General features: G+C 40.5%; 1 protein-coding gene across 3 annotated transcripts in view; it reads right to left on the reverse strand.

Annotated features, from left to right (window-relative positions):
* The window catches only part of LOC107588849 (mitogen-activated protein kinase kinase kinase kinase 4-like), a 114,573-nt gene that overhangs the window by 28,374 nt on the left and 58,866 nt on the right, over positions 1–27,333 (reverse strand). For all 3 annotated transcript variants that reach the window (XM_016277088.1, XM_016277087.1, XM_016277089.1), the window contains 5 exons: positions 21,459–21,608; positions 20,351–20,584; positions 15,043–15,146; positions 14,784–14,923; positions 5,261–5,358 (listed from right to left, as the gene is read on the reverse strand). In XM_016277088.1, the coding sequence (XP_016132574.1) occupies positions 5,261–5,358; positions 14,784–14,923; positions 15,043–15,146; positions 20,351–20,584; positions 21,459–21,608 (726 nt within the window). The remainder of the gene's footprint in view (positions 1–5,260; positions 5,359–14,783; positions 14,924–15,042; positions 15,147–20,350; positions 20,585–21,458; positions 21,609–27,333) is intronic.

Consider the following 27,333-nt stretch of genomic DNA (forward strand, 5'->3'; position numbering starts at 1 on the left):
ATCATTTGTACGTGTTTACAAACTCAATCGATTTTAAAACAGCCCAAGAAGAGGCGAAAAAGCAAACAACAGAACAAACACAGCTTTGACAAAGATTAATCCATATTAATTTATACAGTGAACACACTCAGAAGAATTGGAGAAACTGAGGAGGAGTTTCAACATCTGGAAAAGCGGTTGGAAATTAAAAAGATCCGGGTAGCAATGGTAAAAAACAAACTCTCCAAAACAACATTTCCTCACTAAAGCTCTCATCTTTGACAAAGTTCATCATTCATTTTAATTATTATATTGAATTTATGACTTAACAATGGCTTGTTAGATACAGAGAGAGCATGAGCTAATTGAATAGAATAGCTTTGTCATTGTACAAGTACAATAATATTTATTTTGAAAGTTCCAAATTGATAGTAAAGCTTAATACAACACATGATTTAAAATGGCAATATAAAATTATCAATTATAAAAAGTTTGCAGCAATATTAAAATAGTGCAAATAGCTCTGATGTGCAATGCAGCATTAAAACCTAAACGGTACAAACAGAAAACAATGTAATAAAACGGTGAATTTATTATTCCACGTACATTTGAGGTTAATGTGTGTACTGGGCTACTTTTTAGTTACAGCAGCTATCACTGTGTTGTTATGAAGATTTTGGGGGGCACTAATAGGGAAAAACTTAAACTGCTGGAATAAAGAGTTTTAAAGGGTTAGTGATGGAAAACTTGCATGTCAATGGGCATCAATGTTTAAGGTTGGTAAACATTTGTACACAGACGCATATAATACTACCCGCCTGACATTGACATGTGTTATTCAGGTGTCAAAGTTGCGCAGAGTTTAAGGAAGAAACCACAAAGACAGTGCCAGAAGGATGCTGGACAGGTAAAGCCTACAACTCTTGCCACATTAATCAAACATTGTGGTGTCAATACTCAATAAGTTACAACGCAAATCAGACATTTTAAAAATAATTCCTTTACTGGTCATTTTGAAATGTCAATCTTTGTCCGCAATTGTTAACCACCTCAATCTGTATTATATTTTAGGATTTAAAAAAATTCCCTCATGTCCAAATTCAACATGAAGGGGGGTGGTCCGCTGCAGAAAGAGGCATTTGAAAAGAGTGCACGGTTCTCGGTCATTAGAGGTATGTGTATAAAACACACAACATTTACCAGAGAGCTTCTCTCTTTTTTTTTCTCTCTTATCTCGTTTTTGTTTTAGTAGGCATTCAAGCAAAAGAGAATGACTCCCTGTCACAATTAGTGTAATTAAAGTAAAAAACTATGTCAAGCTTTTCTTGTGCTTTTTTTTCTTTCTTCTTATTTGGCAGATGCTGTGATGACCAACTTCCCGGCAGCAACTGAGTTGGACTTGAGGAATGCAGTTGGGAAGCATTTTAAACAAGAAATAAAACCAATAATTAATCATTTCCTTTAAGTTCACTGTTGGTTGTTTTATTTGTTAAAATAAGTAAACCAACAAAAGGATTAATCTTCTTTTTATGTTGTCATTTATGTTTTAAATGTTAAGTGTGATAACATTCTCTTGATTTGTATTAGATTTTTTTTCTTTTAAATATCTTAAGTTATTTAAAATATTTTATTTTTTCATTTTTATATTTTTATTATCTTAAATTGTTAAAAACAATTTAAAAGATTTTTTTATCATAATATTTATATTTAAGTGTATTGTATTTATAAAATTTAATTTTGTCATTAATTCTTTCGTATTTTTATCATTTTGTATTGTCTTAAGTTGTCCAAGTTGTTAAAAATTTTATTTTTCTTAATAAAAGCTGTATATTTCATTTGTTTGGATGGTTTGCCATTTTGTTGTCAATTAGATGTATATATGTAGGCATTCATTAGCTGTCTATTTGATGACTAGTCTATTCTTGGGCTATGGTTCGACGTCTATGAAATTTTCACTGACAGCCCAAAATTCAGCCTTGTTTTAGCCTAGTTCACTGTCTATTAGACGTATATATTGCTTTTGGAGGTGGACGCTGCTGTTTGGGAACACAGTCGTTTAACAGTGGTGGGAGGCAATTATACAGAAATACTTTGATGACAGACTGACCGAATGACCATAACATTTCAGATGCTGTGAATGAGATCGGTCCGCTGGTTAGTCAGAATTTGCCATCCCATAGCGCAAAGTCACATTACTTTTTTTGATGCGCTTGGAGGAATTTATTCGCAAAATGCATTTCCATCTCCCATTATTCGCATTAACCCTTTTTCACACAAGTCAAAAACCACCTCAAGCGAGTGTAAAACATTTTTGCGAATTATGGCATTTTTATTCGAAATTCAGCGTTTCCATCACTCGATTCTGATGCGATACTTCAAAATGCGCATAAAAGCAGGGTGATGGAAACCCAGCTACTGACTCACTTGATTCGTTCAAAAACGTGGATTCATTCAGCATCGAAACACCGCCGTGTTGCTCGGAGACACAAAACAGTTCTGCTGTGGCTTTGATTGAAACTTCGTCAGCGAACTTGAGCAAAAACAGTCAATATTGTATTATAAATTGCGAACTTTGTGTCTGTTTAACTCACAATGAAGAACTTCCACGCCACCGCAGACCGACCGGACATCAAAGTACCGCGAGAGCGATTCGAACGCATGCGGAGCCTGGAAAAGTTTTGGAAAAGTCATGGATTTTTTCCCTTAAATCTCTGTATAATAGAATATGTTTAATCTGCTTTCGAGTTTATAATGAGGAAAATTCCTGCAAACATATTCAACAGAGCATGTAGGTTACATGAGTAAATAAATCCACACATACTATCTGATTAAATCAGTCATTTGAAAACAGCGTGAGTGATTTAGCTCAGCTGTACCGCGTCTTCACTCACTCTCAAAGCGGCTTCACAACAGCGCATCTCGTCTGCACTACTGCATGCTGCGATACAAGATTTTTGCTCGGGTTTCGGGACAGTCGACAGAATTGTCACTTGCCTAATCGAGTCATTATTGCATCGTCACAAAACTATCATTTGCACATCTTTTTAAGTTTAAGCCATTCGATACTCGCGTGCTCCAAAGGGGGTTTCCTACAGGGCCGTGCACAGGGGGGTGGCCCAGTGGCTAGAGCCACTGCCCCTTTGCCCTCATCGGCTGAGTTGCCCCTTTCACCAATCCCCCCCATCACTCCAGCTCAAGCGGTCTGTTACCGCTCCGCTAAAGATAAACTGATTCCATTAATCTGCTCCGTGTTTTCCCGCCTGCGCCGCAGCATCACTCACGATCTGTGTGCTGCTCTCTGGAGGGGAGACCACAGTACCTAATGTCGTTGCATTAACAGGTAGACCGTAGATGCATTACAATCCACATTACAGTCAGTGGATGATTCGCTGAATTAGTAATTTGGTGGTTTGTTTCTGTATTTCTGTCGGTAATGATTTGCTCTCGGTCTTTTAAAAGTGATAACAACAAAATATCCACGGTCTTAGAATTAGAATGTCTAATCAAATTATTGTACCCGATCAGATCTTATATAAATAACACAAAATTTGCAGTTGTTGGCACACTTTGTAGACCAAAAAAAATGCCTTCGCAAAAAAGAAGACAGAGAGAAAGAGCGAAGCGAGACTGCTAAAGGCAGTTCAACATTGCAAACACGAATTCAAAGCTCCAGCAAGCCAGCAGGTAAATCATCATATAGAATATTTAGCAGTTTGTCACACTTTAATTCTTGTAATTAAGTATATTTCCCATAATAATCACTTGTCATTTTGAAGTAATCATTTTGAAGTATCTTGGAGAAAAGCTCCGGAGAAACCAAGGCAGAACACAGTATAACATCAGTTAAATTAAGTTAAGGTGCTCTGCATTTGTTTAGCCGTTCGTCAATATTACAGTGCTAGCCTGGAGTTATACGGTATTCTGTCTTTGTTTTACTGTCCATTAAAATCTGCCGCATTTAAATTACGGTGTGACTTGTGTGTACTTTCATACATCTGTCGGCCCTTCATTAGAGAAACAAATTAGATAGATCGCGATCTAACAAACTGCTCCATATAACACAGCACTGTAAACAAGCAATGACTAGATAGCTTGGCAACAATAATTAATCATAAATTATCTTTCAAGGAATTTTTTATTTTTAGAATACAGATTATTCACTCAGTGTCAACTGTCAGTCTGGGGCTGCACACTTCTGCATGTGTGAGGAGTCGAATGCCGTGACAGCGTATCACACATAAAACCAGTAACAGTTCGCAATTAAAGCCTTTTCCTACCTTTTCTTGTAACTCGATAAAACCCATTGCAATGAACGTCATCGGAGATGTTTAATTCATAATCATTCTGAGCATTATTCCTGCTGGCCTGCACATCAATCCACAAGTCGTTCTTATAGGGTAAGCTATTTTCATTCAATTCAATGTAAAAACAATAGGCTAAGTATGTCTTGCATCCTTTAATGTTAGCGAACATTGCAAATAAATTGGTTGCAAAACGGTATCCACTCAACGTTTAACTTTTTGTCTGGTTGTTACGGTCAGAAAAAAACAAAACAATTTAATCACATTACTATATGTTATACAAACATCTAATTGCTATGATTTCCCGTGTCCAACCTATAATAAATTTTTCTAAGTTTCACACTGTAGCGAGTTTCACACTTTGGAGCAGAGAGTCACAGTGACCACCTGTCACTCAATTGGCCACGCCCTTAATTATGCAGAACTTTAAGGCTTAAAATAATTTAAACGGATGAGTTATAAAAAAAAATTTTCACCCCCTCACAGTTGGCATGAAGGGCAAAATTACCTATATAGATCAAAACCACTTTTTGTACCAGGCTGTAAACTTTTTTTTTCTGCTGTAAAGTTGGCCATTTTAACATGGGGAGTCTATGGGACTGACTCCCTTTTGGAGCCAGTCTCTAGCAGCCAGTCGATGAATAGCAGTTTTAGTCACTTCCGTGTTGGTTTCAAGAGAGAGACTTGCATCCCCAACTCACCACACTACCTAGTTTAAATTGTCAGTGGGATTGCTTGATTGATTAATGGTGAAGATGATCATGGTGAAGAACACCATGGACAGTACTAAAAATTCCAAAACATAAAATAATGCAAAAGGAGTAGAGGAAGAGAGAGCTACACCAAGAGTAAAAATGTTAAATGTGAATGTGTCTATCATTTAGTTCAATAGAAACAATCTGTTTGAATATGAGGCCTTTTTGACATGTCTGCACACCAACAAATCAGATGATTTGACATTCAGGACAGCAGTTACTTACAGCATGTCTAGCTGGTCTTACAAAGTCTTTCTTCTTTTCTGACTTCTTCCCAGCAATCTCTGGCCGCTGCATTGGTGAGCCCTCAGACTTTGAAGAGGCTGCAGACAGAGTGAAAGGGCACAAGATTTATTTGCAGGTAGACGGGTCACTTTTTGCCAAAGCTGGTTAGGATGCCACTAGTCTCAGCCTCAGACGTCATGCCCACAGACCGTTGGCTGAACGTCTGATGCATATGGCACACAAAAGTGGAAACACTTCAGGAATTTTGAAGTGGTCATCGGATTGGTTGGATTATATAGGATTTCCGGGAGACGTGTGTGTCGCGTTCTTTAAAGTTCCACCTGGAAACAAAGATGCTGTGGCACCAAACCCACTAACGAAAGAAGAAAGCCGTCGTGTTTACAACTGTGACTATGAGCGCTTATCAGGATCAACTAAAAGCTGGATTCTCAAAAGTATGTGAAATATTTCAAGTTCGCAGCATAGAATCTTTAAAATACATACGAGAGTTTTACACACAGGTCTGTTATTGCGGCGACATTTCCACGCCCCGAAACGTGACTGTCATGCCGCTTGAGAAAAAAAAAGAAAAAAGGCGTTTTTGTTTTGTTTCAACAGTACAGCGTCATCTGTTTATCTTTGTAACGGTAGTAACGCGGTACTGCGCACGTCATGAATCAGGAAGTAGATCGCTATGCGGTAGTCAGTCGCAGCAGTCTGCAAGCTCTCTGTCATCTGTTTCTCGAGCGATCGCCTTTTCCTTTTCCCCTTTGCTAAAGCAACATCTGTGAGTTTTTCTCATCATGTAATATTAGGACAGTGTCTATTTTCATCTTTGTAAGACTATTGAGACGGCTAAGCTAGCTTTACGTTTATTACTGCCGATTGTTTACTAGCTCGATTGCGTTTTATCATATAGATCACCGCTGTGTAGATAATCCGTGCTGTTTTCTCTGTCACTTGTATTTGGATTTAATATTAATATATATCTCATTTGTATTGTATTACAGTTTCACAATATTCCCAGTAAACTTCATGGAAATTAATCATCTGTGCCCTGGAGTTTTTTGGGAGTGTTTAAGCTGAATGGAGCATAGTCCATGACAGTGAAAAGACGGCAACGCAGCTAATGAGGGTCACAAGGATCGCCATCTTACAGAGCAATTCAATACCAAGAGAAGTGGCTAACTCTACAGCGCCCTGTCAGCTACGTAATAGTATTCTTCTCCTGTTATTGAGTCACAATGTCACAACGAAGCAACAGTAAAAAAGACAATGAAGATATCCAGTCTGAGACTGTGCATTTAAGAAGCAGTCGTTCATCTAGTACATCGTCCAGCTCGAAGATTAGTATGGCTGTCGCCATGGCAAAGGCAAAGGCTGAAGCAGCGCAAGCTAGAGCAGCACACACGCAGAAGGAAATCGAACTTAAAGTAGAGCAAGCTCGTGTTCAAGCTAATCTTGATGCATTAAATGATGAGAAAGAAAAGGATGAGAATCCGCCATAACAGAGGCGAATGCTCTCGTGGCCGGTCTACAAGATATGGGTTTTAAGTATGCAGTAAGGCTAGCAGCCAGGTTCCTCAATCGGTCAAAGACCAGCGAGTCACCGCTTATGTGTCGGCACAAGCCAGTCTATGCAGCAGAGGTTTATCAGTTAGAAGAGGTAGTGATTATGCTTCGCCAACGCTGCATCCTCCGCATTCTCAACCTAATGATGCCATCCTCTCAATGCCTCACCCACTCAGCGCGAGTCAAAATCAAGCTGCTGCTTCTGCAGACATTGTCACATCAAGTTCATCAAGCTCCTCAAACCAGTGGAGTGCCGCTACAACAAAGCTGCAATCAAGCGTTTAACACTTTCTCAGTTCTTCAGCGTGGTGGGAGTCGTTCGCAACAGAACGTCAAAGCAGATCCCTCCCCTCCTGCGCGCACGCATGCTCACAAGACACCTTATGGAGTTAGCTATGATCATTCTACGTCCACTGGAGATCTCATCAAATACCTAGCTCGTAGCAGCCTGGTGACTTCAAGTTTAACCGCATATGATGACCAGCCAATGAACTATTGGGCCTGGAAAACATCGTTCCTGAATGCTATTGCCGATCTAGACCTGTCTGCTGCAGGAGAACTCGACCTCCTCACCAGGTATCTAGGAAAAGAGTCGACAGAACAAGAAAGAATAATTAAAACTGTCAACATTAAGGATCCAGCAATTGGACTGGGCATGGCATGGGAACGCCTCAACGAAATATATGGCTCACCAGAGGCCGTCGAGCAGGCTTTGTTCAACAAGCTAGAAAGCTTTCCGAAGGTTACAATGAAGGATCCACAAAGACTCAGGGATCTAGCCGACCTGTTGTCGGAGCTTCAAGCAGCCAAAGAAGACAGCTACCTTGCAGGCTTGTCATATTTGGATACCTCCAGAGGTATTAGGCCTATTATCGATAAACTACCATACAACATGCAAGAAAAGTGGCTTTACTTTGGCACAAGATACAAACAGGAACATTTAGTTAGTTTTCCACCTTTCTCCATGTTGGTAGACTTCATCGCCACGGAGGCAAGGGCTCGCACTGACCCAAGTTTTAACTTCTTCACGCAAGCTCCAGCGGAGAGAAAGAGTAAGTGGGAGAAACCTACTAAGACATCAGTATACGTTCACAAGACGCAGGTCTCAGGAACTGCTAAAACAGAGTGTGGAGAAAGTACGGAACGTATTGATCCCAACAAACACTGTCCTCTGCATATAAAGCCTCACCCTCTGAGGAAATGCAGAGGCTTTCGTGAGAAGAGCATAGACGATCGCAAACAGCTTTTGAAAGAGCATTACATCTGCTTTCGCTGTTGCTCCTCCACAGATCATCTCGCAAAGAATTGCACCGCTGAGATAAAATGTACAGAGTGTGGGAGTGCGGCTCATGTGACAGCACGTCACCGCTACCCACCTACCTGGAAATCTAAGTCGCTCCCTTCCACTTCAGAGGATGGCGGGGAGGAATACAAAGCAGAAATCCGGGAGGTTAAGTCGACGTGCACACAAGTATGTGGTGAAGGATTGAGTGCCAGAACATGTGCTAAGATCTGCCCTGTCAGTGTGTTCCCCAACGGCTGCAAGAAGGAGTCAAAGAGAATGTATGCCATACTAGACGAACAGAGCAATTGCTCCCTGGCACGATTTCTTTGAGATTTTTAAGATCTCTGGAAGTTCCTACTCATATACCCTCAAGACCTGTACGGGGTGTTCAGAGGAGGCGGGGAGGAAAGCCAGCAGTTACACAGTGGAGTCGGTGGACAAGAAAATGAGCATTCATCTACCTACACTCCTGGAGTGCAACCAAATCCCTAACGTTCGCACTGAGATTCCTACGCCGGAAGCAGCCTACCATCATGCCCACCTGAAGTGCATCGCTGACAAGATTCTGCCTTTAGATCCGGATGCCAACATTCTCCTCTTACTGGGCAGAGACATCTTACAAGTACACAAGGTCCGAGGACAGATAAGCGGCCCAGGAGATGCACCGTCTGCGCAAAGGCTTGATCTAGGATGGGTCGTCGTTGGTGATGTGTGCCTTGGAGGTGGCTCACAGAACACAAGAGGTGAGAAGCTACAAAACAGCCATCTTAGAGAACGGTCGTACGAGTTATCTTCAACCATGCAACAACCAGATCAGAGTGAAAGAGGTATTTGGTCAAGCGTCTAGACTTCAGTATCATTCAGCACCAACCTCCATCCGTGGTTCCATGACGCTCAGTGGAGACTGCTTAGGGCAGACGGTCTTCGCTCGTTCTCCCGACGACCATAGACTCGCCCCATCCATGGAGGATCTAGAGTTTCTGAAGATAAAGGAAGCCGAGTGCTATCAGGACAGTTCCAAAAGTTGGGTTGCACCTTTACCCTTTCGGTCTCCGAGAAGGCGGCTGCCTAACAACAGGAAGCAGGTTTTCGACCGTCTTGTCTCGCTCCAGCGCTCATTGGAAAAATGACCACAGATGAAAGTCAATTTCGTAGAGTTTATGGAGAAGATGTTTAAGAAGGCACACGCTGAAGCCTGGACAAGAGTGTTGGTACCTACCCCTGTTCATCCAAGGAAACCAGATAGAATTCGTGTGGTCTTCGACAGCAGTGCATCATATGGAGGAATGTCACTCAACGATATCTTGCTCACTGGTCCCGACCTTAATAATAGCCTGCTAGGTGTTCTTATGAGATTTGGGAAGGAACAGGTGGCGATCACTGCCGACATCGAGCACATGTTCCACTGCTTTCTCGTCAAGGAGGACCACCATGATTTTCTTCACTTCCTGTGGTACAGGAACAACGACCCTACCTCTGACATCGTCGACTACAGAATGCGGGTTCACCTTTTTGGGAATAGTCCCTCGCCTGCCGTTGCAGTGTATGGTCTGCGACAGGCAGCTAAGAAAGCAGAAGACAACTATGGTAGTGATGCAAGTAGATTCATCTACCGCGAGTTCTATGTTGACGACGCTTTGAAGTCCTTCAGCACAGAGGAAGAGGCCATCAGTGTCCTAGGGCGAGCACAGAAGATGCTTGCAGCTTCTAACCTCAGACTACACAAAATTGCTTCAAATCGACCGGCAGTCATCGAAGCGTTTCCATTTGAAGATCGCACCAAGGACGTCAACAGCCTAGATCTCTTCGTTGATGATTTACCAATACAACGTAGCCTTGGATTGCTCTGGAACATGCACACAGATACATTCATGTTTCAAATCAAAGATGACCAGAGGCCATTCACTCGCAGAGGAGTGCTTTCAACCGTGAACAGCCTCTATGATCCTCTAGGATTCCTCGCACCCATCACGGTTCATGGAAGATTGATACTCAGAGAAATAACTAAGCAAGCAGAGGATTAGGACACACCTCTCCCCAAAGACATGGAGACTGAATGGACTAGATGGAAACGGTCGCTCTGAGACCTGGAGGGACTCCAGATACCACGCCCTTATACATCATTCTCCACCGCAGGTGCTCTAAGAAGAGAACTCTGTATCTTCGCAGATGCATCGGTCAAGGCAATAGCAGCCGTAGCCTACATCAAGGTGACAAGCCGCCAAGAACAGACTGAGATTGGCTTTGTCTTCGGGAAAGCGAAGTTGACGCCTCAGCCTGATCTAACCATCCCAAGACTTGAGCTTTGTGCGGCTGTACTCGGCATCGAGATCGCTGAGATGGTAGTTTCAGAGATGGATACAACGTTTGACAACATCACCTACTACACAGATAGCAAGGTTGTATTGGGATACATCCAGAACCAGTCAAGAAGATTCTATGTCTACGTACACAACAGGATCCAAAGAATCCGTCAATCACCTTGTTCTTGCCTGTGGAAGTACGTCCCAACGCACCTCAACCCAGCCGACATTGGATCAAGAACTGTTACTTCAGACTTGCTTAGCAGCACAACTTGGCTCAAAGGGCCAGCCTTTCTTTATGATGTATCTTTGCATTCACCTGAGCTTTAAGAAGCTTACGACCTTATCGACCCTGACGCCGATTCTGAAGTGCGTCCCCAGGTGGTGACAAGTTTCACTCATGTTACCAGAAATGTGATACATCCACAACGCTTCGAACGCTTCTCCAAGTTCAGCACTCTCCTTACAGCCATAGCTCACCTCATCAATGTGGCCCGTTCCTTCGCCCACTCTACCCAGGATGAATGTCAAGGGTGGCATGTCTGTCGACCTACAGAGGAAGAATTGTTGAAAGCCAAAGTACAGTATGTATTGTGAAGAGTGTCCAGAAAAAGTGCTATTCAGAGGAACTTAAGTGTATTAACTCAGGATCCAACATTCCACCGAATAGCAGCCTTTGGAAACTGCACCCCATCTTGGACCAAAATCAACTTCTTAGAGTAGGAGGTCAAATTGAGCAGTCGGATCGGAGTATGAATGAGGTCCATCTCATCATCGTTCCTGGCCGGCATCATCTAGCTACCCTGCTTGTGTCTCACTATCACGAAGCAGTGAAACACCAAGGAAGACATCTGACCGAAGGTGCCATTCGAACGGCAGGATTCTGGCTAGTGGGTGCTAAACGCTGCATCAGCAGTTTGCTTCACAGGTGTGTCACTTGTAGAAGACTGAGGGGAAAAATGGAACATCAGCAGATGGCAGCTCTGCCCAGCAGAACGGCTACAAGTAGCACCTCCTTTCACCGATTTAATATTAATATATATCTCATTTGTACTGTATTACAGTTTCACAATATTCCCAGTAAACTTTATGGAAATTAATCATCTGTGCCCTGGAGTTTCTTGGGAGTGTTTAAGCTGAATGGAGCATAGTCATGACAGTGACACTGAAGGAAACGAACTGTGATTGGTTGTTTGACAAGTCGGTCAAATAGGCGGGCCTTGGCCAATGAAAGCTGCCATGAATTCCAGACCAGCTGTCAGTCTGAACGGTCTGGCTACGCGAGACTTGGTCGCCACTGCTTGTTGAAAAAGCTCATGACAGAAATGCCTTAAACAGTGGAAGAATCTCTACAAGTTTTGATTTCATTTGTGTGGGTTTATGAGTGGCAATCTAATGTTTTGCACTGAATCTTTTATTATACATCAACTAATATACACCTATAAAAATCAAGCATAGCATTAGTTCTGGCAGGTCATGTTAGTCAAGCTTGCATCAGCTGACTGTCAGCTGATCCCCATCTACCGGATACCAGGGTTGGGCCGATAGACGATGCCATTGATGTCACAATGTTAAACTGACTAATTTCTAAAATGTTTACATTAAATTATTGAACATAAATAGTATTCGCAATACATTTATGTTGGTTCTATTCTGTTTACCCTAAGGGGTTATCGCTGCTCTCCCTACTCTCATCCATGCTAGGCTGCATGGATGCACAGGGAGTTCTTGCCCAGAAAAGAACCATACTGCCAATCCAAACTGAATGCTAATTGTCAATCATCTTTGACGATAGTGGTCCTGACAAAATTTGGTTTATTAAAATAAAAAGTTAAATGAGGGCACATTAGAACTCAGGACCTCTGGTACTCACAATGAAAATGTTACCAACATTATCAAAATCAGATACTGATTCGTGACATTTTAGACTGACATACAGAATCCCAGAACTGACAGTGGCAGATGTAAGAATAAAGTTACGCAAATCTGATCATTTGACTGGGTCAGCAAGAATTAAAGACAACTCCTTCGATTTCAACAAATAGGCACTAAATTTGCTGTTTAAATAGCAATTTAATAAGTTTTGGAGATTTTTCATTTAAAAGGGGTCATGAATTGAGGAATCACATTTTAACTTTTGACAATGTATAAGAGGTCATAAAAACATTTTTCAGAATTTAAAATGTCAGTTTTGAAACCGCTTTTATTGGAATCAAACGACTGTCAGAACGACTCACTTTCAACTTCTGGGTTGTTATTACATTATACAGAGGAATACATCAGCACAAGACTGCCTGCACAGACAACTTCATAATTTCCTCGTTCAGTGGGGCGATAGATAAGAACAGACAGAAAAAGAACTACTGGGTTGACTGGACTAAAAATAACATTAATTTCCAAAGGATCCTATTGTTTGGTAAGTGAGTTCATGTCTATGTAAATGTCAGTGAAGGTCCATTTCACTGTGAATACTTAGGTAATCCAGTCGCAGTTACTGAAAGATACAGTGGGGCAAAAATTGCACAATTTGTGGCTGACTAAATACTTTTTTTCCCCACTGTATGGCGATGACAGCAACAACAAGTGTGAAACGCTAAAAGTGGGCGTTTACATGAAGGTCTTAAAGGAGACACAGCCTTTTTTAAATCAAAGGGACTAAATTTAGGTAAGAAAAGGGCCTTTTATTTCTAAATGATGACAGTTTTTGATGTAAATTCTTATTAGCATTATGGGTGCACCTCAAGAAACATTATAAAATAAAAACCCCACTCAGACTGCCTTATAGCCACCGCAAATGACAATGCATTTACCAATTTATAATTTTGCTGATGACCATCAATGATTAAATTCCACCACACAAAAAGCACCAATTTGGGATTACAGTATTCGAAATTAAAGATTACAGTATGTCTGTGTTTCATTTTTACTTTTTATTCATGACATAAGAACAGGGGTGTCCAATCCTGCTCCTGGAGGGCCAGTATTCCTGCAGAGTTTAGTCCCAGCCAGCTCCAACATACTTGCCTGGAAGTTTGTAGTGGCTGCCCTCTATACCCTCATTCACTATTCCCTATTAGGCCACTAATACGGTTCACTTGAAGGAGTGAATAAAAACGAGCGAGTGAATTCGTACACTGAGTGTACCAAAAGGGCTGCCGCTTTTGGATAGTTTGTGCTTGCTGTTTAATAATCATTTGAAACTGGCAAACTGGCAGCTCTAGTAGCAAGGATTTACATTGAACTCGGTCATGGAAATTATGCATAAACCCTAATTAAACAATTTAATAATCAATTTACAATGATTTCATACCAGCATTGTATTATGCTGTATGCCGTGGAAAAATTCTTTGTAAAATTAATGGATGGATGATTCAGCTGCAGGCACCATCTTCTGGCAAGACACAGCAATTCATTCGGCTCGTGATTCTCACAGTGCATTATAGGTATTCTCTAGTCTTTGAGCATACATCAGTTGTACACTCATTATTTTTGTGCATTTTGGAATTAAATGAGTGCATTCGATAATGTCTACTAAGGTTTCTGACAGCTCTAAAAATGGCTGTCCGCTTAAATAGTGCCATATTTAAGGGTATAAGGGTAATTTTGGATTGCCCCCTATACCCTTAAATAGGGCACTATTTGAGGGAACAGCCATTTTTAGTGGTGTCCGAAACCATAGTGGACGTTCTCGAGTGCCCTCATTCAATCCCACAATGCACTGCAAAAACGAGTGTACAACTGGTGCACGCTCAACGGCTAGAGAATGCCCATAATGCAATGTGAGAGTCACGCGCCGAATAAATTCCCGAATCTCGCCAGATGGCGGCACCCGCAGCTGAATAATCAATCCGTTAATTTTTACAAAGCACTCATCCATGGCATACAGAATAATGTACAACACGGGTATAAATTCATTGTAAATTGATTATTAAATTGTTTGATTAGGGTTTATACATAATTTCCGTGACAGAGTTCAAGATAAATCCTTTAATCTTACTACTGGAGCTGCTAGTTTGCTAGTTTCAAGTGATTAATAAACAGCAAGCACAAACTATGCAAAAGCGGCATTCCTTCCGGTGCACTCAGTGTCCGAATTCACTACTCGTTTTCATTCACTCCTTCTAGTGAACTGAATTAGTGACCTAATGTAGGGAATAGTGAATGAGGGTATAGGGGGCGATTTCGGACACAGCCAGGGAGTGAGTCTGAAAACCTTGATTACTTTGGTTCAGGTGTGTTTAATTAGGGTTGGAGCTCAACACTGCAGGACAGTGACCCTTCCAGGTTTGGACACTTCTGCATTAAAGTGTTGAATTAGTTTGTATGTCAGTGTGTTATTTAAAAAAAAAATAATAATACTTACAACGGACCCTGAACTTCTCCCCTGAGGTGGCCTGTGATCCAGTCTGAGAGCTGGAGTTACTGGAGCCAGAGGAACTCCCACTACCTGGTCTAGATGAGAGCTGTTCAACTCGCTCCCACAGCAGCCGTGGCTCTACGTTACTAAGGGGATGAGAGGTAAAAAGACAAAATTACTGAAATTTTCCTGAGAAATATAAACTTGTACATGTAACTTCAGAGGTGAATATTCTGCATAGAAATTATGTTAACAAAGATCACACATTCCAGCATTCCTCTGTCCAGCTTGGTTGTTATGCAGCCCAAGTTGTAATGGAGAATCTTGACGGGACAACACAGGAGATCTGGATGTTGTTCTTATTGGCACCTTGCAGGAAAGTAAGAAGAGGATCTTGTTAATATTACATACATATTATATTGCATTTGATTTTGAAGCAATTAGCACAAATTATTATTAAGCAGCATTTTGAGGGATCAAGCAGTTTTAAAAAGTGGAGAAAATGACCAAACATGGCAAATTTAAAAGAACCATTCTTGATGTTGTGTTGGTGATAAATGTTAACACAATTAAACAGTGTTTTAGGTCCTTGTTGTTGCACCCTAAACAAACCCTACCCTTCATATTAAATTTGTCTTTAAATTTGTTCATGTATACCAAGTTTTGTTAAGCGGGTCATATGATGTTGCTAAAAAGAACATTATTTTGTGTATTTGGTGTAATGAAATGTGTTTATGCTGTTTAAGGTTCAAAAAACACATTTTCCACATACTGTACATTCTTGTTTCTCATCTATGCCCCACCTTTCTGAAACGTGTCAATTTTTACAAAGCTCATCGGTCTAAAGAAGCGAGGTGTGCTCTGATTGGCCAGCTATCCAGTGCGTTGTGATTGGCCGAATACCTCAAGCGTGTGACGGAAATGTTACGCCCCTTACCATATTGTGATGCCCTGTCAGGCCGGAGCGTAACATAAAAACATGTCTGTATTTGTGATCGGAGAAATTACAAACAACAAGCGCTACTCTACACTGCCCAAAACTCGCGTTTGAATCATCAGTGGCAAATCCTTAAAATATAAAAAACGTACTTATAGTCTGAAAGTCAGAACAGCCGGCATTGTAGTCTACTCTACCAGGATCAGGAAACAGTCCTCCATAAAATGTGCTGCACACATCTGAATATTTGGGTTGAGGTGTTCTGGAACAGTGTTGAAAATACAACTTAACCACTGATTTCTAGTCGTGTCCTCTTTTGGAAGACCAAACAAAGTAGTTTCGCTTTCACAACGAAACACAGCGTCACACGCGGCGGCGGCCTAGAGTGAGAGGAGGCCGGTGAGCTTGAGAATGGCTTGCGGCAACCACATGTGACGATCCCGGGCTGGACTCCGCTTCGTCCGCGGTGAAAGCCGATCCAGCGATCCACTGCGCAAAGTTGATGTATTTCCTCAGCGACCAGCACGGATCAGCTCTAGGCATGACGTAGCGGATATCGTCCCTCTTTTGGAAGGCCAAACAAAGTAGTTTCACTTTCACAACGAAACACAGTGTCTCCCAGGTATGGCAGCGGCGGCGATACTATACTACTGTAACAATACTACAGCGAGAATAAAAGTTACGCCTTCTTTCTTTGCGTGAACATTTGGGCAGCGTTAAGCAAATCTTCCCACATCGTGACATAGACATGTGGGGGCATGTTAGAACGAGCCGTTTTAGGTAGGCATGGTTGACTTTTATAAAGAATATTTCTTTTGATTTGAGACTTTAGTCTTTGCAACTTTACAGATCTTCTTTATGCACCAAGAGCTTGTAACACTTCAAAGAGAAAGGAAAAATTGAAATCGCATCATATGACCCCTTTAAGGTTGTATATTGCAATAGCATAATGCTGCATTCTAGACAACTCGAAATTCAGATTTTTCCCACTTCCTACTTGGAAATAACATCTAGAACACTGCTTGAAGTCAGACATCCGACCTGTGAACTTTGGAGATCGATCAATCTCGACTTCAACAAGATGTTGTTTGGAGCTACCTTGTGTCAAACTTAAAAACATTACACATGAAGTTTATAAAATGATACCTTAATTTTTGCTCTTCGTCAGCTGTTTTCAAAAATAATAACATTTTATTGTAATTTTTTTTTACTGTTTTTGGCCTAATCATCACGAAAACATGAAATGCTCTCGTTGTGTCATGCCGACATCATGAGGTCAATGTGTTAACGTGAAGTGTGATTGACTGGACATTTCAACTCGGATGTTCTCACTTCCAACCTCGTTTGGAATACGGCATAAGGACCATCTCATACGTCCCAGTATTAATCATTTTTTTTATTTGTTTATTTTTAAAAACATTCTGTGCAGTGTTGCCAAGTCTGCGGAATTGGGCTACTTTAACACGGTTGCCGCTGGTTGTTTTTCATGTTTGCAGGTTGAAGCGACCCCAATAAGGTGATATTTAGCCCCTGGAATGCACATTTTACCAGGGGAACCCCACCAAAAAAAACTTGTATTTTACCCCCCGGAACACGATTCTTACCGGGTGACCCCCCTCGAAATGCGATTGGGCTAGATTTGAGAAGCAATTCGGCGGGTTTTGTTGTGAAAACCTGGCAACCCTGCTTCTGTGGCTATCAGAGTATGTGAGCAGAGCGGAGTGGTGTGATGTGATTTTGAATGGAGCGAGGAGAGGATTTTTAAAAAATAGGAGCGTCGTGGTTTTCACATTTGCTCCAAGAGTGCTCCACCACCACTCCATCATGAGTACAATTCATGCCAACAGCCCGTAATATAACTGCATATTTAGCAAGAATTCACGTTAAACATATTTAGCTAGTTTGATAGAGAAGGATCACTCAAATCAGAAAGAATGTGAAGGCTATGATGACGGCAATGGACATGAGCAGGAAGTTAATAGGTCAAGGAATTTGTTGTTCCTTCTAGATACTGAATATTTTTAGGTGAAAGCATGATTTAAACAGGTACACGTTACAACACTTATTCACATGCAATCGCTCTTTCAATAATGCATTCAAACAAATGTAATCTTACAGTGCTACTTCATCTCTGTATCTGATTTCGAATGAGCAGAAATCTATAAGAATAAAATAAAATAACTGTTGAAAATTTTCATCACAAATATTTGCACTGCAAAAAGCAGCAATGATACCTTTTAATGCTGACAACCATGATATTAGCTTGTCATGTTGAGTGAAGGCGGAGTGGTGTTTCTGAAATCAGTGAGCGAGGAGTGAGGTGGAAGCGGGAAATGGTGAACACGGAGCAGAGCTGGAGCGGAGTAATTATTAGGCCCTGTTTACACTAGTGCATTTTCGTTTTTAAAACGGCGTTTTAAATGGCACCTGTTATGCAAAATCCACTTTTACATGGTGTTTGGACATAAATGTGTGTTGGCAGTGTGTGAACACAACCACCCTACAATGATAAAAATCCACCCACTCATCATTTTTTAATCTCATTTAAACCAAGTCAGTCTCACTAGGCCTGCCGTTTTGATTCTCATGCAAGTGTGACGTCACATTGTATAGGGCCGGGCCACGGGGGTTGATTGACAGCTCTGTATTCCTGTAGTTTCCGGCCTCAGCGGTTCTACGCTGTCCTCCATTTTCTCCGTGCTCGAGCAGCTGTAATGTCAACAATGTCTTGCAAGCAATCCCATTGCTCTAGATGAATGTTAGCATGTAAGAATGAACATAAGAGTCTTCATTTTCTCCCAACATCCGAGCTGTTGAGGACGCAGTGGATTACTTTCATTTCTCAAGGTAATGCGCCTCAAAATCTACCTAAATACGTGCATCATTCAAGACTCCTTTGTGAATGCCATATCGTTATAGTGCTTAGCGTTTTAACCGTATTTGTGTGTGTACATTAAGTATTTTTTAACTGACAAGCGCCGCGCTTGTGAGATTAACTTTATTTGCCCCCTTCTTAGCACGAGATTCGTTCAGTAGCACGGCTCGGTCCATTGATCTGCACCGATGACAGGTCAGCGCGGCGCGAGCTCTGTAACTTCACGCTGTTTCGTCCCACTTTCAGTGCATTTGACTTCCCATATGTACAGCTGAACCCTGATTCTCTTGCTCCGTTATGTTGCTTCTACCAGCAGTCTATTGCTGTAGATATGCAATGCAGAGAGACGCCCTCTTTTGGAGATGGGTCGGGAATGTGCAGCTCATTTGTATTTAAAGCAATACACTCCAAAACAGCTCTTTTTTAGACACACCCTAAAAATAACATTTTCCAGCTGTTATAATAAATTATATGTTGGGTATTTTGGGCTGAAACTTCACAGACACATTCTGGGGACACCCAAGACCAATATTACATCTTGTAAAAAGGGGCATAATAGGTGCCCTATAAAATCGATCCTCGTCTACACTGATGTTTTCAATGCGTTTCAGAAACGATCTCAGTCTACACTACACAACCGAAAATGCATGTCACATGACCATTCATGCAGGTACAACCATAGATATGTATAGGTAGTTCCCTATTATTTAGATGGCGGACATGTCTACGTGCTTGGAGTGGTCGAATGGAGAATCTACCTATACATATCAATGGGTACAACAATAAGCATGATGTTATTGTTTACACAGTCGTCAAGGATGCGCAGAGAGAATGTGGGCATCCACGCCATCCAAGTCTCCGTTTTGGTCCGTTTACACTGAAACGCAACCCCGGAGTTTTCAAACTAAGGCCCTGTTCACACGAACACGGGTATTTTCAAAACCGCAGCTTTTTCTATGCGGTTTGACCATTCGTCCACACGCAAACACAGCACCAGGTCACTGAAACCGAACATTTTTGAAAACTCCTGCCAGGGTGAAGATTTAAAAAAACTCCGGTTGCAGTGTTATCGTGCAGACAGCGAAACCAGAGATTTTGGCTTGTGATATTGGAGCATGCGCTGTTATCTCCACCTACTGGAAACTTTTTCAGGCTTCTGATTTGGACAACACGGCTTTACGGTTGAGATTATATCGCCACCTGTTGGTTTAGCATGCTTTTGACAGTAGTGGTGGGCAGAGCCAGGCTTTGTGAAACACTGAAACAGTCTAAGCAAATGTGCCGAGGCTTCAGAACAATTCGACAACCGTCTCTGACACCTAGTGGTCATTTTCAAGTATTGCATTATTTATATGTGAATAAAAGCCTAAATAAAATGTGTTCATCATACTGAGCGATCATGTCTTTTTAGCAGACTTGAATTAAAACACTCAATTCATATTCATTCTTCTATGCTGTCTTTATTAACTTTTTGAAGCTATATGCACAATCAGCTTGTAACACTCCAAAGAGAAAGGAAAACTTGAAATCGCATCATATGACCCCTTTAAAGTTTTAGTTGAATAGACTTTAAATGGAGGAACAGAAATCTCTCAGGTTTCATGAAAACATCTTAAATTTGACTTTTAACAAGGTATTAAAAACAAGATTTTAGCCTATACAATTGCAGAGTTATGGGTGAAAAGGTAAATGTACTCAACATAGTGCCACTTAGTGCCAGACAAATGTCTCTAAAAATTAATCCATGGTCCCTTTTCTTACCTTTGGGGGCACCTCTTCATCAATAGTCTGCTCAGGGGCCTCATGGCCCCTGGATTGAGGAGGTTGTGGGTGGTCAGGGTATGGAGGGTGCACTGGGTGGTGCTGGTGAGAGGAATCCTGAGAGCGAAGATGAAGATGTGCAAAACTAGGAACAGGATCACTGAAGGACTGGGAGCAAGACACATAGGGTGCAGATGAGTTGCTCTTTAGAGCAGCTAAGTGAGACCACTGGACCTTTCAGATAGGGGGAGAGAACAACAGGTAAGAATGACATGGAGGGTAGACACACTGAGCAGTCAATGAGTGAGCAACTGTGAAATATGAGAGAGACTATTAATACACAGATGACAGAAGAATTACGTCATCCACAACCTTTTAACATTTCAGTTTCATTCACATGATGTCTGTCTCGTATTTCATTACTAGGGGTGGGAGAAAAAAAATGATTATCCGATGAATTGTGATTCTCTCTTTAATGTCTCTGAGCTTATTGTTTATGTTCTATGGCACTTGTGTGCACTAGAGACAGCTGTATTCTTCTTGCTGCCAATTAGACACTGTAGTGGCGAGACCAATCAGACACACAATTGTTTTTTTTTTAAATTTAATGAATAATCCAACAGATCTCTCACCCAGTGATAAAACTAGGTGCCAAGGTAAACTAACACCCAGATGCAAAACAGAGGCCAGTTGTATTAAAACAGCCACTATGCTGTGTCTTAACAACTGGTTTGATCAACTAGCAGTTAGGCAAGGGGTAATCAGTTTCACGTTTCAGATTCAAATTGCAGATTAAAAAAAAAATCAATCATACAATCTAATTGATTCCAGAATCAGAATTGGATCGGATTGTGAGGTGTCTAAAGATTCTCACCCCTAGCTATTATGATGTGTTTACACCTAAGAAAAAGACATGCTGCATAAAACAAATACACAAAGTAATTGAACAGATACAAAAGGTTAGGTATTAAAATGGTACCCCTTATGAGTTGACATTTACACTTCTAGATTTAAACAATGTGAATATCCTTCTGACAACTGTTAAACAGAGACAAAGACAGAGATGGGAGGAGAAATAGGAAAACAGGAGGGAGTTCTCTCAGGTTACTTGTGGTTCCATAGGTCTGTGCATGCCTGAAGACTCAGTGGAGGAGTTTTCATTGGTGTACGGTTCAGATCCTTGCGGCAAAGGATTTTTGGGTTTTGGTGGAACAGCATGAGGGGTGCCCTGAAGATTCTTACGATACCTCTCATCAGCCTGAGAGATGGGCAAACAGGGTCATAAAGTAGGATCAGCAGGTATCAAGACAACAGTCAGGATATGCTCCTCATGACATCATGCTTATATTTGACAGCCTGACTGAGACAGAATTGATAAGTGGGAATAATACAACAGAGGAAGCCATATTACGACAAATCTGTGTAGGTATAGTACATAATCTAACACTATACATGCCATCAACATATATTAATTTTAAACAACTTTTTTATTATAAACTTTTATAAGCAAAACTTAAATAAATGCAAAGGTTTCAGGATAAATACAACTACAAAAGATAATGCATAATAAAAAGAGCTTGCCAAGACACAACACAATACTATTCTTCATAAGAGGTCACGGTTCAGTTCATGGAAAGAGCATTTTCTAATTGCTTCATTCATTAAAAGCCCCTTGTGAATGAAACTAAGCAAACTAAAAAAAAAAAGCTACAAACAGCATTAGTGCCTGTTGGGGGAGTGCATCACGTGTAGATGTGTTCAGGCCTCTCATAACCCTACAGAGGATATGCCGTTTAAAGAATGCATGGGTGGAATGTATGAATGTCTTTGGGGCAGGACTCATCAAACGTGATGTCTGGTGCAGATTGGACCTTGTATATTACTTTAAAATAGCAAAATATTTGCAGAGAAATATCAAAATGATTGACTTCCTGTTAGGTTTATGGTATAGCTCAAAGAAACTTTTTATAGGTGTTATGATGTGCCTATCAAATTTCATCAATATATGCAAAGGTTGAATGTATTCATAACGTCTGTTGCAATCAACACTTTCCTGCTGCCAGCTAGCGGTGTTATGACAATGACACACCCATGCATTCAGACTGAAATTTGATCTAAATCACACAAACTTATATGAGGCTCTTCATGTTTTCATTTTTTGTAATTGATTTAATTCCTCACCATGGCAAGACCATGACAGATTTTATCATATCAGTGTATTAGTATAATGTTGGTATATTTGGTGCAATTTGCACGAATCCCCTGCAGGAGTATTTAAAAATTCAGACAAAGCTGCCAAGGCTTTTTTTCCAAGATGTCAAACCACAACAGGACAAACTTATTTTACTATTGGCTATACACAGTGTATCCTCTAGCCTACATTATAGCCTCTTAATTGCAATAGTTGGAATACCTGAAGTATATGCGGCCATGGTGTGCACTAATTTATTGAAAGCAATGGCTTTTTGACTCTTTGATCTTATCCACTTGTCATGTCCGCAGTGTTGGGGAAGCTACTCTAAAACTGTATCTTGACCAGCTACAAGCTACTCGTAAATTAAAGTAAATTATAGTTAAGCTACATTCAAGCTACACTTCTGAAAAAGTAGCTAGGCACATTGAAACTACTTTCAATTTATTTATTTATTTATTTTTAATTAACATTACAAATAACTGAATAATTGTTAATGAAGAATTATAATGAAGTTATAAGTAAAATATTTGGGGTTTAAAACAACAAATTGTAATGCAATCATGATTTCAAAGAGTGTGGTGAATTCAGGTTAATTGGGACACTTTTTCAAAGTCATTTCGATGACTCGTTATATTATATTGTTATATAATAGCGTCCAATATCCGATACACACAATAATAGTTATATAGTTATTATATCTCAAACTGACTGTCAAACTGCAAAATTGCTACAAACGTAACATCAATGCAAGAACAAAATGTATGCAACAAACTGGATATGGAGGAGTCGTAAAATACGAAGGTTAAACTCACAGCACATGCGGTATTTACTGACTGAATGGAGCCGCTCTGAGACGTTAATCATCAGCTGCGTGCGTGAACACTGCACTTTGCGTGGAATCATCCTTTTCCAAATGATAAGCACACTGCTATATCGCGATTTTATTTTCTGTTCGATTAGTATTCCTTACAAAACTGTGGGGGGGACAGATTATATTATGACGGTTCATCATTGTAAAATAGACATTTGATATAGAGTGTAATAAAGCAGGAAAATTAATCTGTTTTAAAAGGCTATTATTCACCTCCTGTATGTGCTTTAAGTCTACGACGTAGACCGCATTTGAATCTTTTTTTTTTTTTGCATTTATAATTATTAATTGATTCATGTGAAATATCCACTCCTGTACGTCCTTTGCAAAATCATCAGACGATCTCTTGTCAGTGGAAAGACTGTAAAGCCGCGAGATATATCGTTTTGCAGATTTTATCGGCTGATATGAGCCTGTCGCAGATATATCGGTATCGGCGAATATGCAGCCGATATTAATTTTTTTTTACAGAAGATTAAATGCAGATTAAATGCTGTGCCTTTCCGGCACAGACTGCATTGGTTAAGCTTATGGGGCTGTCACGTGATGAACGAACGACTCAAACCCGAAGACTGGAGAGATGAACTAATCAATTCTCTTTCCGGCTCAGACTGCATTGGTAAAGCTTATGGGGCTGTCACGTGATGAATGAATGACTCGGAAAACCCGAATACTCGAAACAGGTGAACTACTTGACTAATTCCAATACAGAACCTATAGGATGTTGCGCACACTCCCCGAGACGACTCGTTCTTCCCGAGTCACATTAAAGATTCGTTCAAAATGAACGAATCGTTCAAGAACGACCCAACACTATTGCTTGCTACTGGCGACCTGGATGAAACGCTTTAAAGTTTACGCCCGTTTCACACCGCACGCATAAGCAGAGTAGAGGCAGCGCAGAAGCAGCGCGTATGCAGAGCGCGCCCATTGTGCTTTCACACTGGCAGCGTTTGTCGCGCAGCTGAACCGCGGACCGTGTACTGCAAATACAGACGAGTATCGTTCATTCGGTCACACTTTTCAGGTGTTCTCCGGCAACGGTCTGTCATGTGCTTTGATATGGGCAGCATAGCATTTCGACACCTCCGTAAGGATGCATTTAACTCGACAAAGCGGTCTAATAAAGGATGTATTGATCTCGTGAATTAGCGAATTTTACTTTAAAAATATTTTTTAATTGGATGTTAAAGTTTATATGGGAATATTACATAACACGCTGATCCTTTAACAATGCATTGGCACAAAAAACGCACACCGTTTGAACAAATCTGCCACAAATATTTGGACAAATGTGCCACAAATACTGCCTAAACAAAACACTGATTTTGTGCACTTTATTTACTGTACCAATATTTTAAATTGGCCTTTGAACTTAGCTTTATTGCAAGGCAAAAAAAAGTGTTACCTTGCCAAAGCACTGACAGAGCCCACTGATCTAATGGCATTGTTGAGCGCTCCGAATGCAAACTTTGCATGCAACAATCAGGCAGCAATTGACAGCACTCTGATCTAGTGGCATATAGGCATCGTCAGATTGACAGTAGCTACTCTAGCCCAATAATGTTGGGGGATCCAGTGGGGTGTATTTCAGGGTGACCATGCCACTCTTTATCACAACCCTGCTAAAAGTGCCAGTACGTGCGCTCATTGGCACCCCTTCAGCTGGTGGTGCCCTAGGCGACCGCCTAGCTCGCCTATGCCTAGAAACGGCCCTGGGCAGCATGCTGTGATGCGGCCGTGTTCCCCTCTGTCACGTGCATATAACATGCTGTACATATAGTTTACATGATAAAAAGTAATCTTAAAGTTAATAAATGCCTCTAGTTTTAATAATTTAAACAGGCCTTTGAAGTTTGGGCATTAACTCCTGGCAGTGATGTGTTTTCGTGTAGTTGATTATGTGCTAACTCAATTTGTTTATTTATTTTTTGTAGATTTAAGTAGCAAATGAGAATTGCTAAAATGATTGAATATATTTTGAGACTGTTAGAAAACACTCTCTGTCTGTATTGGTTCCAGATGTTTTCACCCTCCTTTTCTTCCCTCTCCCTCTCTGCTCGCCCTCCCTGTACAGAGCAATGTTGTCTTCTCTCTGATTCCCCCCTCCTCCATCTGATCTCTCTCTCTTGTATTATGTTTTAATATCTCTTACTCATATTCGAGGTACGCATGCGCACATGTATGCATTAGCTTTTCTTAGTTCAAATGTTAAAACGAGGACACGATAGCTAGGATTCCAAGGTAATGGGGTTCGTGCTGAACTAGGGATATAGTTCAGCATCCTTCGCCAAGTTTATTCCTAATATGTCCATATTTTCCTGTACATGTGGCCATTTTATATAACACATATTCTTGGCCAAAATCCTATATGTATGTCATCTATATCCTCATTGGTTAAAGGGTTGAAACTCCCCTCGACATATGCCTATATAATATCTTTGTATCTATGAATAAAGTCGAAGTATTGAGAATACAATTTGATGTGTGTTTTCTTGCTTACCGGCCGTTATAGCCTTTGAGGGACTGAGAAATATTCAAGGTAGCAAAGAGAATCTAAAAAGGGACCTTTGTTAATTACTAACAAATGGGGGCTCGTCCTTCCGGGAATTTCTTAAAAAGACAGGTAAGAAACTGTTTTATTTTTCTTCCTGTCTGTAAGAGAAATTGAATTTATTCTCGTTTGCAATTTGATTGTGTCACATTTGGCATCAATCTCTTTTGAATGCAGGAGAAGTTAAAATAGAGGAATGTGCTAATAGGGATCCACTTCCCATAACGACCGTGGTTGTTTATGGGTGGAGTAATGAAACTATAAGAGAAAAATGTGATTTCTTCTGTTCTTATGGAGGAGATCCAAGATGCCGTATGTATGTCCCAAATAGAAGGGGAACCAGAGCTTTAAGAGACTGGTTCTGGCTCTGTGGACATTCAGTGTATACTTCTCTCCCAGGGGACTGGAGTGGGAGATGTGCTCTAGTAAGTTTAGAAGAACATTTTATGGTTGTTCGACTTCATCATCAAGAGAATAAGGTGAAACAAAAAAAGAAGCGTTCTCTAGCTGACCGAAATAAAGTTCTTACGGTATCAAGAAACAATCCAGTACCATGGTATGGATATAGTTCAGCATCCTTCGCCAAGTTTATTCCTAATATGTCCATATTTTCCTGTACATGTGGCCATTTTATATAACACATATTCTTGGCCAAAATCCTATATGTATGTCATCTATATCCTCATTGGTTAAAGGGTTGAAACTCCCCTCGACATATGCCTATATAATATCTTTGTATCTATGAATAAAGTTGAAGTATTGAGAATACAATTTGATGTGTGTTTTCTTGCTTCCCGGCCGTTATACCCTTTGAGGGACTGAGAAATATTCAAGGTGGCAAAGAGAAACTAAAAAGGGACCTTTGTTAATTACTAACAGAGACAAAGGTCTTCTTAATGATTATCAGTTTGGTTTAAAATAATTAAAGCTACAGTTTTTCAATAACTAGAAGAATATGTAAAAGTATGGTATTTGGGGTAAAAGCGCCCCTGCTGTTGGGGCGAAAGGCACAATAATTAACATGATAATTAATAGATGGCTGACTTTTCCAATTGTTGACATGACAGATGGTTAGATTCAGATGGTAAATATCATATAGCCTATTATGTTGGGTGTCCACCTTAGAGATGATCACCATGTTTATAATGAAATCATCATATTTAAAAACATGATATTAATCATATCATATAATAAAATATAATTTGTTATTACTACTGTAAATCTATATTAACTTATTATGGGATCTCCCTCAATGCTTTCAGAATCTTTACTTTTTATTTTGTTTCTGTATTTTCAAATATATTTTTATATTAACATTTTAATGACAGTATATTTATTGAACATTATTTATCAAAATAAGCAGA

The sequence above is a fragment of the Sinocyclocheilus grahami genome, unplaced genomic scaffold (assembly GCF_001515645.1).
Source record: "Sinocyclocheilus grahami isolate Dianchi unplaced genomic scaffold, SAMN03320097.WGS_v1.1 scaffold108.1, whole genome shotgun sequence".
Classification (NCBI taxonomy): domain Eukaryota; kingdom Metazoa; phylum Chordata; class Actinopteri; order Cypriniformes; family Cyprinidae; genus Sinocyclocheilus; species Sinocyclocheilus grahami.